This window comes from Sus scrofa, chromosome 1, assembly GCF_000003025.6.
Source record: "Sus scrofa isolate TJ Tabasco breed Duroc chromosome 1, Sscrofa11.1, whole genome shotgun sequence".
Taxonomy (NCBI): Eukaryota; Metazoa; Chordata; class Mammalia; order Artiodactyla; family Suidae; genus Sus; species Sus scrofa.
In genome coordinates this window covers 205,068,399-205,083,657 of record NC_010443.5, presented here as the reverse complement: position 1 = coordinate 205,083,657, position 15,259 = coordinate 205,068,399, and the positions used below count along the sequence as shown (strand labels likewise).

General features: G+C 42.1%; 1 protein-coding gene across 2 annotated transcripts in view; it reads left to right on the top strand.

The window, feature by feature from the left end:
* Positions 1–2,431, top strand: part of SH3GL2 (SH3 domain containing GRB2 like 2, endophilin A1) — a 204,133-nt gene extending 201,702 nt beyond the window's left edge. The window contains exon 9 of one of the 2 annotated variants that reach the window (XM_001925157.6): positions 859–2,431. In XM_001925157.6, the coding sequence (XP_001925192.2) occupies positions 859–1,058 (200 nt within the window). In that variant the 3' untranslated portion in view covers positions 1,059–2,431. The remainder of the gene's footprint in view (positions 1–858) is intronic. The other variant, XM_021063262.1, reaches the window with a different exon arrangement.

The following is a 15,259-nucleotide window of genomic DNA, read 5'->3' as shown; positions in this document are numbered from 1 at the left end:
TGGATTTGATAACTCTGAGCCACAATGGGAACTCCAACACAGTTCTCTTTTAAGATAGGATTCCATCCTTCATTATTTAATTCAATGTAGAATCTATTATTTTTTATATTCCATAGCTCTGATACATACCTCTTATTTATATAGGTAATGTGATGTGGAGGTGGAAATTGTATCATTTTTTATGTAATCCCATTTAATAGCCACGGTAGTACTGTGAAGTAAGTTCTTTTAGTTCCAATTTTAGAAAAACTGAGAGTGAAGTGCCATGTGCAAGGGTCACGGAGAGTAGCATCTCGAACCCAGTGTTTTATATTGTCTTGTTTTCATCACATTACTGTGGCTCTCCAGAGGCTGGGGATCTTTATTTTTTAAAAGTAAGAAATGCACCATTATTCTGAAGTCCCAAAGCCCTGTCTGTATACTTTACTGTTTCACACGTGCAGAGATTTTAAAGAGGTTAGCATGAAAAGAATTCTGTCCATGCTCCATTATGAATCTAAAGTCCATGAAGACTCCTTAAGTCATTGGGACTCCTATTGCTGAGCACTGTAGGATGGTCAGCCTTGTTGAAATGTGTTGTACCTACCTATCATGAGAATAGATGTGGCCATGTTTTCATACTGGAAATAGAAACAGGAATTCAACAACTTCCGGAGATGTAAGAAAGCTTCTGAAGATGGGGAGAGGGCAAGGTGCCATGCCACAGATACTGGGGACCAGTGGCAAGAGGAAGCTTCAGCAGGAAGAGGAGTGAGGGAGGAACCCAGGGGGACAGTAGGCTGGGCAGGCGCAGCATGCAGCAGATATGTGAGTTAAATTCCCCTGTCTCTCTGTGTTCTCTCCTGCTCTGTTCCTCAGGTGCCCCAATGGATCAGCCCTGCTGCCGAGCTCTGTATGACTTTGAACCTGAAAATGAAGGGGAGTTGGGTTTTAAAGAGGGTGATATCATCACACTCACCAACCAGATTGATGAGAACTGGTATGAGGGGATGCTCCACGGACAGTCAGGCTTCTTCCCCATCAATTATGTGGAGATTCTGGTTGCTCTGCCCCATTAGGATGTTATGGTGGCTGGCTCACCTCTTCTTGACCCAGATAGTTAAGTTTAACCACTGCTTTGGTAATGCTGCTTACAACACATCCCAAGTGCAGGCCGCAGTGGTCCAAGTCATCCAGCCCCACTGAGTATCTTTGGTTGACTTGCGTGAGCCCAGGAAAGTCATGGTGATGGATGGTGTCTTCTTCGCCTGGTGGGCATGGCATGTGCTTTTTAATTACCATCTGAGACCAGCCAGTAGTCACAGAACTGCTGTTTACACAGGTCTCAGGAGGCTGTGGCTTCTGAGACTATGACCATGCGCCACATCCCAGAAAAACCATCCCACCCACCGAAGATACCGTCTATCACCCGGGGCCATCTCAAGGTCTCAGGTTCTTTATTTCAATAGAAGAGAAAGTTCTTGTTTTCACATTGATTGACCCCTCCCAAACATGTGAGTCATGGAATTGTTGAAGAAAGCCTCCCTCACCAGCGAAGTGTCTTCTGGTTTGAATGAGCCACTCCCTTGTTGCTGTCAACAGAGAAGTGTTGGGTGTGGGTTCAAAGCCTTCTCTGAAAACAGTCACCTTTGTTCCCCCTGCTTATGCCTATTGCTGAGGTACATCCAGTTTTCTCCCCTCCCTGCTATTAAGACCAGAGTGGAATTCCCGTTTTATGTCCAACTAAGACCATTAGCAGCCAACATTCTGTGGGTGGGGCTAAGGAGGAGATTCTCTATCATGAGGACTTGGGAAGAGATCTGGTTTCCAAGCTTAAATTTCTTGCTGAATAGAAACCATGTATGTATATAGGGCATTTCTGATGGTACATGGAAAAGCAAATATCCTCACTTCAGTTTATTTATGAATTCCATGTTTCATGAATCCATTTGGCACAGAGACACGAGGAGAAACCATTTTCCCACTAGGTTATAGACCGAGAAAAGTAACTGTCATCACTTTCCACTTTCACCTTGTGTTCTTTGAACATCATTTGTGCATATTCTGCCCTCAATGAGGACCAAATAAAGATGATTTTTGTGCTTAGCAGTTTAAGATGTGTGGCTGCATATGCAAAACTCTTTCCCAGTTCAGCCATGACTTTTATTTCTCTCCCTTCTTGCTCATATTCATTTTGTGTGTACAGTGCTGTGCGTAAGCTTATGAGTGGTTTTTTGGTTTTGTTTTTGTATCAGTCATTAAAGCCCTGTTAAGTATCCAGAGTTCTATTTATCTAGCTGTACAGATTCTCTCAGAGGTTTAATGTGCTGCTTCGGATGTGCTACCCGCGGTAGTGGATCATGTGGAGTGAAAGGCAAATCTTATTGCTTCGTGTATAAACTCTTGCCACGGGAAGCATCGCTGTTTCCAATAAATACTGCTGAAGACAGAACCAAAGGCTCTGGTCCTTTATTTTGTGTCACTTCTCTGGGCCCCACAGTGGGTGGACAAGTCTTCATTGCCTTCCCATAAAGCCACCCAGACCTGCTTCCAACTTCAGCCCTGTTTCTCCATCATCAGGGAAAGTGCTATTGTCAAGAAGCAAGTTAGCCTGGGCACTGGTGACTTCTTAGTAGCCCCAGGAAGGAGGAGATTTAAGAGAGAAGATAAGAAAGTGGGGAGATGGGATTCCTGTTGTGACGCAACAGGTTAAGAACCCGACATAGTCTCTCAGATCTCAATTCGATCCCTGGCCTTGATCAGTGGGTTAAGGATCCAGCGTTGCCACAAGCTGAAACAGATGGCAGATGCAGCTTGGGCTCAGATCCGGTGTGGTTGTGGTTGTGGCATAGGCTGCATCTGCACCTCCGATTCAACCTGTAGCCCAGAACATTCTGTATACCTCAGGTGTGGCTGTAATAAGAAGAAGAAAAAAGGAAGTGGGAAGAGGAGGTCTTCTAGAAGTTAAATGAGATCACATCATGGTGATATCAACAGAAGAGTATAATGTTTAGAGGAGCAAATAAAATACATAATTTCAACCTGTCTTTTGCTTTCTTAACATGCTTTAAGAGAGAGGACCAGCCATGGAAATACAGATTGACCAAAAGCCAGCATTCTTTTCCCTTGGTGTGTATTGGGGGGAGGGAGAAGGAGTGGGAGAATAGGGGAGCAGTGCATACAAAGTATGTATTTCTTGAGCTCCTGAGAAAATAAACATGCTCTTTATGTACTGGGTGCCCTTTGTATTCTTCTGGGCTCAGGCCATTGGTCCAAATGTTCTAATCCAAAGCAAATAGTTTTAATATAATGTTCTAAGTTCTATATGGGACTGCTCTAACAAGAAAATAATATTTTTGCTAGCTATGAGTTAGAGTATTACAGATCAAATCTTCAATGTTAAAAAGAAATTCCCAGTGACATTATTGTGAATGGAGAAAGAAAATCCAGAAGAGCCGCAGATAGGCTAGTGGACCTAGTAAGTGAATATAATAGAATTATTGGATATAATCAATACCCCCTGAAATTTTATATACCAGTAACAGTCAATTAGAAAAAAAGAACCTAAAAATACATATCATTTATAAAGGCATCAAAAATTCAAACCCATAGATATATATCTAATAAGAATTATAGAAGATCTCTACATGGGAAATTAGGAAACATGTTTGAGAAAAAATAAGACCTTAATAGAGATATTTATGTTTGTGGGTAGGAAAACTCAGCATTGTCTGTTATTTCTGCCCAAATTGACCTAGGGTTTAGTGCAGTTTCAAAATCTCAGGAAGTTTTTTCTGTGTGTTGGAAAACTGACAAGCATGTAATGAAAGTTATACAAAGGGATTTTATTTTTTTTTTAAAAGAAGAACAATAAAGTTGGAGGATTTTTCTAGATATGAAACATAAAGTTATGGTAATTAAGACAGTGTGGTATTGATGCAATGATAGGAAAAAGGGTGATCCATACAGAAGAGCCAGTCAAGAAAGAGACGTATATGTTTTCAACCATGTTTGAACCAATAAAGCTTTTCATTGTCTCTAAAGTTATTTGTCCAGATGTTATTGTATCTGTGTAATAGCAGTTCTGTAACCCCAAAGGGAAACCAATAGCAAGATCCAGCACCAAATAATCTCATGAATCAATGTCAAATGAAACTAAATGACTGCAGCTTCTAGGAAGAATTTAATTTTCATTCAAGGGAGTCTGAGTCTTGGAGGCCATTAATAATACACTTAGCAAATTCAAAACTGTTGAAATTTATCATCCTTTTTACAAAACTTTAAATATTGAAAAGTGCAGGCAACTTAGTGGATCACCATTGGAGAAGTCAAATCTACCTCCAAATGCTTGTTTATTCTGAGTCTAATCACAGAATGAACTGCCCGATGTGGAAACAGAAGCAGAACTAAACTAAACCGAACCAATAAGGCTATTTGTGAGGCAGTCATCTCATTTTATTTTTTCTAATAGGTCTGATACATCTGAAAGAGAAAAATTGGGGGAAAATAATTATTTTTCCTTAGTTTTTTCTTTGCTAAAAAATAAGTAGACAGTTAAGAATGAAGTGACCAAGACTAGAAATTTTTCCATATACTGTTGAAAGTATATAACATTTATCCTAGAATGTGCCATCTCCTAGTCTGCATCTGCCTAGCAGTGGTTTAGGAAATCAGGATTATTTCAAGACTTTATTTTCAAAACAGCTTCTAGTGTTCCATGTGGGCACTGTTAAAACTCATTATTTCAAGACCCTCTTGTTTAACCAGATTAAGAACTGCATCGCTAATGATCTGAGAAATGCAAATCAAAACTGCAGTGAAGTATCACCTCACGGAATGGCTATCAGCAAAAAGTCTACAAATGATAAATGCTGCAGAAGGTGTGGAGAAAAGGGAACCCTCCTACACTGTGGTGGGAATGGAAATTGGTGCAGCCACTGTGGAGAACAGTGAGGAGTTTCCTTAAAAAAACTAAAAATAGGGAGTTCCTGTCATGGCTCAGTGGTTAGCAAATCCGACTAGGAACCGTAGGGTTGCAGGTTCGATCCCTGGCCTTACTCAGTGGGTTAACGATCCGGAGTTGCCGTGAGCCAAGGGAGCAGCCCTAGAAAAGACCAAAAAAAAAAAAAAAACAAAAAACAAAACTAAGAATGGAGCTACCACGTGATCATGCAATCCCACTCCTGGGCATCTATCTGGAAAGGGCAAAAACTCTAAAAGAATTGCTTGCAGACTGCCAGAGGGGGTGATGATGTTGCCAGGAAGGGCTTAGCACTGAAGAAAATGGCATCCTGAAACTTCCATTTGCAACTTTGAGTAATTGGTGAAGACTTACCTGGCTAGTTGGAAAGGTGCCCGCACCAGCAATTTCTAGGCTCAGCTGCTGAGGACTTGTTCTGAGTCCCCATATTAAAGTTGCTGTCAAGGAAAGGAACAAAGCTATTTTTGAAAGGCTCCAGTGAAGGCTAACCACTTAAAGTTCAGGCTGTTGAATGTCACTCACGTCTTACATGTGCCTAAGTGATGGTGGCCCTGTTTGGGTCAGGAAGAGCCATGATTCTTGACAGAAGTGGAGCAGGCTTTCAACTTTGGAGGCAAAAGAACAGAGAGCAGCATCTCAACATCATTTTCTCGAGAAGGAATCCTGGACTTTTTTTGTGCTACCCTGTGAGATTATTCACCCATATGTACCAAGGCCAAGATTTTGGGAAGTCTCTTCAGGTAAGAAATAACCAAGTTGTTCACATTAGAGAGGTGGAGAACAAAATTTGAATATCAGGAAAATGCGGAGCTCTTTGGAGCCCTCTCTGTAATCTAGAATTCTTAATCCTCCCCAACCCCACAGCAAATGTGGTCTCAGAAACAAGGGTTTCATATCTATTTCCGGGTGTCATCTGAAAAAGCTTGTGGCATTCATGAACTTGGGAATTTTCCTGACAGGCATAATGTAGATTTCTTTACCTGGCAGAGTCTGTCCTGATTATATAGGCTTTTAGGAGACTTCAAGCAATAAACATAGATGTGTATTTACAGCTGTGTTTGAATTTCTCTGTCATTCTTTTCACACCAGGGAATCAAACACATTCACTGCTTTTATCAGATGATGCTTGTAATTGAAGGGACAAAAATGTGAACCACCATTGTTTATTACCCTGTATCAAGCGCTTCGTTAAGCTCAATGTATGTGGTTTTGACTAAAGACCAGGGTGTTAAACCCTAACTCTTTGGAGTTAAACACTGGAAGAAGGAGAGCTTTGTGAATATGGGTTGATGGTTACCCAATGTAGTGTCACATGTTTACTGGTACTGAAAGCTTTTTTTTTTTTAAAGCAAAAAAAAGGGATTTACCAACGTTATGAAATATCTTAGTAGCAAGACAGAGACATTGTGAGCTTCTTAATGGTGAAATAGAGACTATAAGGTCTTAGAAAAACCTGACTTTATCGACTATCAGACATAGGAGATGGAGAAAGTAAGGAGAAGTTTTCAAAGCAATATTTTCACCCTTTATTTCCCTGCTACTGTTTCGGTTTCTTTAAAATCTTTCCATGTGTGACTGCTAACAGAAGCCTCATATTTCTTTATTTTTCTAAACCCAGTTAAGTATTGCTGCCATCCTGCTCCCATCAGAAGTGGCAGGCAGTGCTCTCGTGGTTCTGTCCATGGGGAAGGGCCTCTGGTCCTCAGCCCAGGTGGGTCTGCTGGTGCCAGGTTATCTCACCCAGGCCTTTGTGGTCTTCTTAGAAAGCATTGCTCCAGCCTTTTTTGCACAAGCATGGTACTAGGTCTTTTCTGAGCATCCCCAGGCACAGAGCCATCCCCGTTGAAATGTTATGTCTTCATTTAAGTCACTCACTGTGGGATAACAAGATGAATTATTTCTTACTCTGCCACCGATCCCAGATGCAGTGACTTGGGAAAAGGCTAGAGAAGCTGGAGTTTTGAAAAGCTCCACCAGTGTTCTTACTTGTATCTCTTACCAAAATATCTGCCTCCATCAGGACTCATGAAGATGAAGAAACAGGGAGGCCCCTATAGAGGCTTTTCAAGTTGCCTGATGGTGAGAGTCACCTGGGGAAACTTGCACAAATTTTCGTGTTCTCTTTCCAGCTGCTCAGAATCAGAATTGCCCATTGAAAGGCCTGGAAAGATGTATTTACCAGGAGAATGGTTTAGGAAACAATCCACTACTCTTACAGAATCCCCCAGAGCTTGTTAAAACAGATTCCTGGGATGTGCCTCGAGAAATTCTGATTCAGTAGATCTTGGGCAGGGCCCAAGAATGTGCATTTCCAGTAAATTCCATAGTGGTGTGTTTTCTGATCCCTGGACCACACTTGGAGCTGTACCGTTTATGAGATACACTTCTTAGGAAGAACCAGCTGCTTCCTAATATTTAGATGCTGACTTTGGTGTTACAACAAGTCATAGATGAATTAATCAGTTATTGTCCCCCACTAAATTGTTCTCTGTGCTTGCACACTGAACAGAACCTTCTGTGGAGAATGATGGCGTGGGGAAGTCCAGGCTTTCGGTTGCAGACCTGAGAAATCCCAAGTCAGTTGTGTGACAGCAGCTGTTTAAGCCCTGGAGAGTGTGTCAGTGTTTTTAGCAAGCTTCCCAGGCGATTCTCAGCTTTAGGCAAGCTTGGGAACCACTGTATAATAATATTTTAATTACTAGACAGCTATTTGCAGACTTTTTCTTCTGTTTTTGCTTTTATTTTTTAAAAGAGCTTTGTGTTGAACAGCTGATTAACATTTGACACCCATGTTTCCACCTCACTCAGAGAGATCCTGCAAATCCAGAGTCTGTTTTTCCCATGTGTGTTGATGGCAGGAAAGACATCTCAGGCCTGAGTCTGGGCTGACATGGGATTCCTGGACACTCCTTCATGCCCTCACTGCTCACTGCCTGTCTCGGGAGGGGCCTGGAACAGGGCATGACCACAGTGGGACTCAAGTGCCTCTGATGGGGTTATTGTCAGCTTCCTTGCTTTTCTTACTTGGATCAGTGGGTCCCACCTCCTTGCCTGTCTGGAGCAGGAAGAGGCGCATGCTCAGAGGCAGGTCCTGATACCTGGGATTCAGATGCTGTTTTCTCTAACGGGGCCCAGTACCTGCAATGTGACAGGCACACTGTCTGTCCCTATAGCTTATGCATGCAGTCATCAAGCCGCATGGAGAAGCCCTGGTACAGACTTGGGAATCCTTAGGTTTTGTGAGTACCCGTGGGAGAGGGTCCCTTCCTACACGTGGGTTGGCAACTGAGAAGGGGAAAGGAGGCATCAGCTTCCTCTCACACATAGTGCCTGTGCTCTCCATCAAGAGAGAAGGTTAAAAGTATTGTAGAGTGCACAGGTGAAACCCTGACAGGAGTGATGACACAGACTCTCTCTTGCTTTGGAGAAAAGCAACATCATGTAGTATCTTAGAAACGTCAGACGATGTCTTAGAAACATCATAGCATCTGAATTTATTATGTAGAATACAGATGGGAGGAGGAGGGCAAAGAACAGGAAGGAGGAAACTGGTTCACAAGCCTGAGGAAACCTGGAGTGACTGACTTAAGCCCAAACACCAAAATGTTGATGCCATCTGATTATTATATATTGTCTTTTATGTCCTTTTTTTCCCTTTTTCATTCCCCCCAAAATAATTTTATTCCTCTTTTCTCCCCCAGTTTCATGGGACCTAGATTGCCCTCTGCTGGCCAAAAAATTTCTTTTTAATCAGTTAAAAGTCTGATAAAATTTCCTGATTGTTTTACAATCATTGTGTGTATACAAGCCTTAAAATATGTCTCTTTCCAGTGACATAATTCTTAAGTTATTGCTTTTTTAATCAACAGGTCAATTTTTAAAGAATATCTGGGTATCAGATCAATACTCAGTGAGATAATAGGTAATGTTCAGGAAGAAAACTGAGTTCCTGCTCTTGTAATAAAAAGCACAATTATGGATCACCAGACCTAAGTATTCAATTAAGACACAAGTGTTTGGCACTTTACAATGGCTGCGTGTTTGAAGTATAGGAATTAAACTGCGATCACCTTCCAGGTTTCTGAAGCTAAGCTGAAAAAAAAGTTGTAGGTTTCACCTTGAGCAACAGCCTTCAAGAAATACCATCTCTAGGAGTTCCCTTGTGGTCACAGCAGCAGCTCAGATCACTTCCGTGGTGTGTGTTCAATCCCTGGCCTGGGAACTTCTAGCACAGCCAAAAACTTAAAAAAAATAATAAAAAAAAAGAAATGCCATTTGCAGAGACAATAACAACAGTTACAAAGTCTAAACAATATACTTGGAGTAATTTTTAAAGCAGATTTACTGACAGGCAATTTATGTAACATAAAATTTACCTTTCTGAGATGTACAGTTTAATGATTTTGAGTAAATTTATAGAATTGTGCACCACCCCTGAAATCTAGTCCCATCTCAAAAGATTGTTTTCACCCCTTTGGGGTCAATCTCTGCTTCTACCCTGCCATCTAGGTAACCTCTAATCTGTGATCAGTGCTGTTTTATAGTATAAAAATGGAGACTTTAAAGAAATTTTTTTAATGATTTTTATTTTTTCTGTTATATTTGGCTTACAGTGTTCTGTCAGTTTTCTACAGTACAGCAAAGAGACCCAGTCACACATAAGTATATACATTCTTTTTCTCACATCATCTTCCATCCGGCTCCATCATAAGTGACTAGATATAATTCTCAGAACAGGCTCTCATTGCTTATCCATTGCAAAGGCAGTAGTTTGCATCTATTAACCCCAGATTCCCAGTGCATCCCGCTCCCTCCCCTTCCCTCTTGGCAATCACAAGGCTCTTCTCCAAGTCCATGAGTTTCTTTTCTGTGGAAAGGTTCATTTGTGCTGTCTGTTAGATTCCAGATATAAGTGATATCATATGATCTTTCTCTTTCTCTTTCTGACTTATTTCACTTAGTATGAGAGTCTCTAGTTCCATCCTAGCTGCTGCAAATGGCATTATTTTTTTCTTTTTTATGGGTGAGTAGTATTGCATTGTGTATATATACCACATCTTCTTAATGCGATCATCTGTCGATGGACATCTAGGTTGTTTCCATGTCTTGGCTATTGGGAATAGTGCTGCAATGAACATATGGGTGCCTGTATCCTGAACAGACATTTCTCCAAAAAAGATATACAGATGGCCAACAAACACATGAAAAAATGCTCAACATTACTGATTATTAGAGAAATGTGAATCAAAACCACTATGAGGTACCACCTCACACCAGTGAGAATGGCTATCATTAATAAGTCCACAAATAACAATTGCTGGAGAGGGTATGGAGAAAAGAGAACCCTCCTACACTGTTGGTGGGAAGGTAAATTGGCACAACTACTATGAAAAACAGTATGGAGGTACCTCAGAAAACTAAATATAGAACTACCATATGACCCAGCAATCCCACTCTTGGGCATATAGTTGGACAAAACCTTCCTTGAAAAAGAGACATTTTAGTTAAGTGGGAAAGATAATGGTTTCATTGATAAATAGTTCTGGTATTGATGGCCATCCATCTGGAAAAATGTCCCATCTACCTTGTTCACCTCCTTGAACCTTGTCACCTCTTTCCTAACACCATGCAGAGTAGCTCCAGTGCCTCACCTACCTAACTATAGGCCATGTATGTAGCAAAGCTTGTAGGAGCTGTTCCAGCCACACACTAGGCAAGCTCCAGGTCTTGGGTGCGTGTCCTCCCGAGTCAGTAAATTCTCCCCCTGCTGGCCAATATGTTCTGCACACTTATCCCAATTTCAGCAGACTGGAGCTCCCCTCCAACACATCTCCTCCTCATTGCTGCCAGTCCCTGGAAGCTTCTTCTCCCTTCCCTGAGGAGACTCTTTGGCTAGAGCAGGGACTGCATTTCTGAGCTCTGGGTGCACTGAACTCTGATGCTGTTTGTTAGCCTGGAAGCAGTGAGAAGCAGCAGACTTGGTGAAGTCTGCAGAGACTCCTGGGAGGGGAGGCTGCTCCTCTCTGGCAAAGTGGAGGGAGGGTTGGCCTCCCAGCCCTTTCAGATGGGATGATTTAGGGGACGTGAGAAGTCAGGGTTCTGAGCCTCGTCCACGCAGACGGCTCCTTTCCAGTCCTCTGGGTCCTGTTCTTCCTGGCTTTGACAGAAGGCAACTGTCCAGAATGTATAATCAGTTTTCTTTGTAACTTTGCCTCCCTGGCAGACTTTGAGCTTGATCTCCAATACAGTCTGCCCTACAGATGCAGGAGATTAGGGTTTCTTAAACACTTCCCTCAAGGCCCTCTGTTTTTTCACAGTTTATTGTTGGTTGACCTGTGGCTATTTTTTTCCCCCCAAGATATTCAGTTACCAAAGCCATGAACTCCACTGTCATCACAATTACCATTTCCCTGTGCTGTTCAAGTGCCTTTCACCTTCCACCAATAACTAATCCTATTACCCCACAAGTAGGAGTTCATTGTGATGCTTTGTCCTTCAAATGGCTACCTTGAATGGGGTCTCCACCATCTGACCAGTGAGTAGGCAATCTGCTGCCAAATCCTACTCTGAGAGTTTGTTTTCTAGAGCCACTTCTGGAGCTAAAAATTTTCTTTGCCTGACATCCCACTATGAAGAGACTGAAACAAAGGCTCACATGTGGGTGAATTTGGAGGGAAATGTGATTCCAGGAATCAGGAAATTGGGACAGGGAAACAACCAAAGGCCAAACAAAGGTACATTTTGAGGTATTTTACTGCCTTGCCATTAGTGCTTGATCCCACTGTAATCTACCAAGGAGAAATGTTCACTTGAATCTTAGAAGGGATGAGCATTGATATGTTGGCTCCTATTCCCTACTCTTCTAGGTGTCCCATGGCTAAATACTAAAGTGGGTTCCCAAGAAATGAAAGGTAAACAGTCTTAACCTGAGGCAAGGCTCTTTCTCCCTGCATCTGTGCAGAGCCAGTCATAGCTTCTGTGAAAGTGGATGCTGCAGCTTTGGCTGGAGTAAGAACTAGGACCAAGAGGGTTTTGAAGTACATGCTATACCAACTCTCCACCCCATGAAGCTTCTGCTCAACCCATTTCTGCTCTTCTCTCCTCAGACCTCAGAATCAGACCCTCAGATCTTGCAACTTTTATTATATCCAAGGGATATTTATCTGTCACATTGGGATAAGCACTTTACATGGAGGGAGTATATACTTGCTGACATCTTTTGAGCCCCTGAAGCAGCTTATTAAACATTTCCCCCCTGCACAGCTTCTTCCTGAATTGCTTCTCACCTGATTTGGTTGTTTTTAACAACCTTGGATTTTTTTTTAAATGATTTTTATTTTTTTTCCATTATAGTTGGTTTACAGTGTTCTGTTAATATTCTACTGAACAGCAAGTTCACCCAGTCACACATACATATATACATTCTTTTTCTCACACTATCATGATCTATCATAAGTATCTAAATATAGTTCCCAGTGCTATACAGCAGGATCTCATTGCTCATCCGTTCCAAAGGCAATAGTTTGTGTCTATTAACTCCAGATTCCCAGTCCCTCCCATTCCCTCCCGGATGTTTTTTGAGGCTGAGGATTATCTATCCCTCCCTCCTAATTTTGCTTAAAATGTCATTACTCATACAGCTATTGCTTCCGTTAATTTTTTTTGGTATGGCATCTCATCCTGGGAAATGCCTGTCTTGTGCTGCCATGTTTATACCGGAATTCCTACTTTGATTCTTTTAATCATGCAGAGATGGAAATATCAGGTCCCTGAGGGAGAGACAGGTTAGAAGGTTTCACTCCCTCCTGTGCTACTACCCATGCAAGGCCAAACTCTTATTTAAATACTAATCTTGTTGATTTTAGCCCCTGTTAAAGCAGAATGTTTCACTTGTCTTCACAGTCCTGACTCGGAGTTGGCATGGCTCCTGTGGTGATAATCAGCTGGGCTTTGTCACACACCCAGCCAAGCCTCTGTGGTGGCCACCAGGTGGGTGTTCCTTGGGGGAGTGTTCCCTGGGGGAGGGGAGAGTCTATGTTCTGACCTATTTTATTATTTTTCCCTCAGGGTAGAAAATATAGGCCCATGGTGCTATCTTGCCTCATTTGTGGCAAATAACTCTTTCTGCTTTTCCAGAAACAGAAAAATCAAGCAAGCATGATTTCTAACCAAAGAGGGACCTTTAAACTTGTTTTTTTCTTCATTGCTACCTATGAGTGGCCTGTTTCCTAGGAGAGGACTCAAATGCTTCAAGTGTCTTCTTCAAAAATCCATAAACGATAGTCTGTCCATCCCTTCTGGCTCACAGGAGGAGGGATTTTCCAAGAGTTTGCCATGGCTCCTGACATATATTATCTATTGTAATCTACACAACAAACCCAAAAGAAAGGCACTGTCAGCCAGTTTCACATAGGAAGGACCTGAAACTCAGAATTCCAACTCAAGTCTTTCTGACTCCAAAGCCCATACTCTCCTGGTACCAAAGTGAACAGTTTTTCATATAACTTGTATTTTGTGGATGAGGAACAAAAGTCCTCAAATTCAAAGCAAATGAACCACCCCCCATTTACGAGTTATGTTATGCTGGGTAGTCTATTTAAAAATCTTTGTGCCTCAGTTTCTTTGTAAAAGGGGGATGTAGTAAGACCTTCATTGTTGGTAGGTGGTTGGGGATTAAATGAGTTAATATAAGTGGAGTGTTTAAAAGAGTGACACAAAGTGGGCATATGCCATGTGGCTTAATAAAACAAGACCAAACCAAGGATCTGGGACTGAAATCAATTCTTCTGACTTCTGTCCCAGTCTTCCTCTATGAAACATTTTTTCTTTTTAGGGCTGTACCTGAGGCATATGGAGATTCCCAGGCTAAGGGTCTAAAGGGAGTTACAGCTGCCAGCCTACGCCACAGCCACAGCAATATGGGATTTGAGCCACGTCTGTGAACTTCACCACAGCTCACTGCACTGCTGGATCCTTAACCCACTGAGCAAGGGATCAAACTCTCAACCTCATGGTTCCCAGTTGTATTCGTTTCAGCTGCACCATGATGGGAACTCCAGCATTTCTGAAATGGGAACTAAAGTCAATGGGAAAATGAGTTGTATTTTTCAAATGCCTTATATATCTCTTTCCAGCAAACATTTATAACATTAAACAGAGAGTATGTCTTCGGTTATTTGGAGACTGCTTCAGTGTAGAGTAATGCAAATCTATTCATGGATAATTTATTGTCAATGCCAAGGAGAGAGCAGAAGCTCATAAAGTTGGAACCAATGCAACTTTAAAGAATGGAGGTAGCAAACGGGAGAGACCAGGTAGATGGAGGCTGAGCAAGCCGGACAAGCCCTACTTGTTCTCTACATTATAGTGATGAAAGTGTTCATTGCAAGTGACAGTAGCCTAATGCGCCATAAAACAAAAGTGAAGAAAATAATAAACTGGTACATGAAATTGGTAAATTCAAGGATGGCACTCACTTCAGGTAAGTGTATCTCTAGGGGCTCGAGTAATGTCATTGGAACTCACGGCCCCATCTTTTATCCCCCCTCATCTCTTCTTGTTTCTTGTTTCCTAATATTTGTTGGCTTCATTCTGCCCTGCCACAGAGAAGTCTTTGTACATCATGGAGAAAAGATTCTGACATTTCTATGTCTTCATCCTTATAGGAAGAGGAACACTTTCCCTCCAGTTTTAAAATAGAACAATTTCATGGAAGAACCCCAGCTGGCCCTGGATCTATGTCCATCCTTGGACCAGTCACTATGGTCCAGTCACTATAGCTAGTTGGACAGGGCCTTGTGGAGCAGGAGAGGCAAGACTTTAGGTTGAAGAAAAAACAGCTCTCCAATTAAAAGGGGAATGCCAGAAAAATAAAAATCAATCAATGTTCCCTGCCCTTTATATATAATTGCAGTCTCTCTCAACTGTTCTCTTCTCCTTTACCCTCCAGTCTAGTTCCCAGCTGGTTTCTGGCTCTTGGTTTAATATACCTTTCATAATCTCACCCTTAGATTTAGTGTTTACATCTTATCCCCCAACTCCTGACTCTTGTCTGTACCTTAAGGATTGCAGTTAAGATGGGTTCTCCCAGAGTTCCCATAATGGCTCAGTGGTTAGTGAATCCGACTAGGAACCATGAGGTTGTGGGTTCGATCCCTGGCCTCACTCAGTGGGTTACGGATCCAGCATTGCCATGAGCTATGGTGTAGGTCGCAGACGCGGCTTGGTTCCTGCATTGCTGTGGCTGTAGTGTAGGCCGGCAGCTATAGCTCTGTTTAGACCCCTAGCCTGGGAACCTCC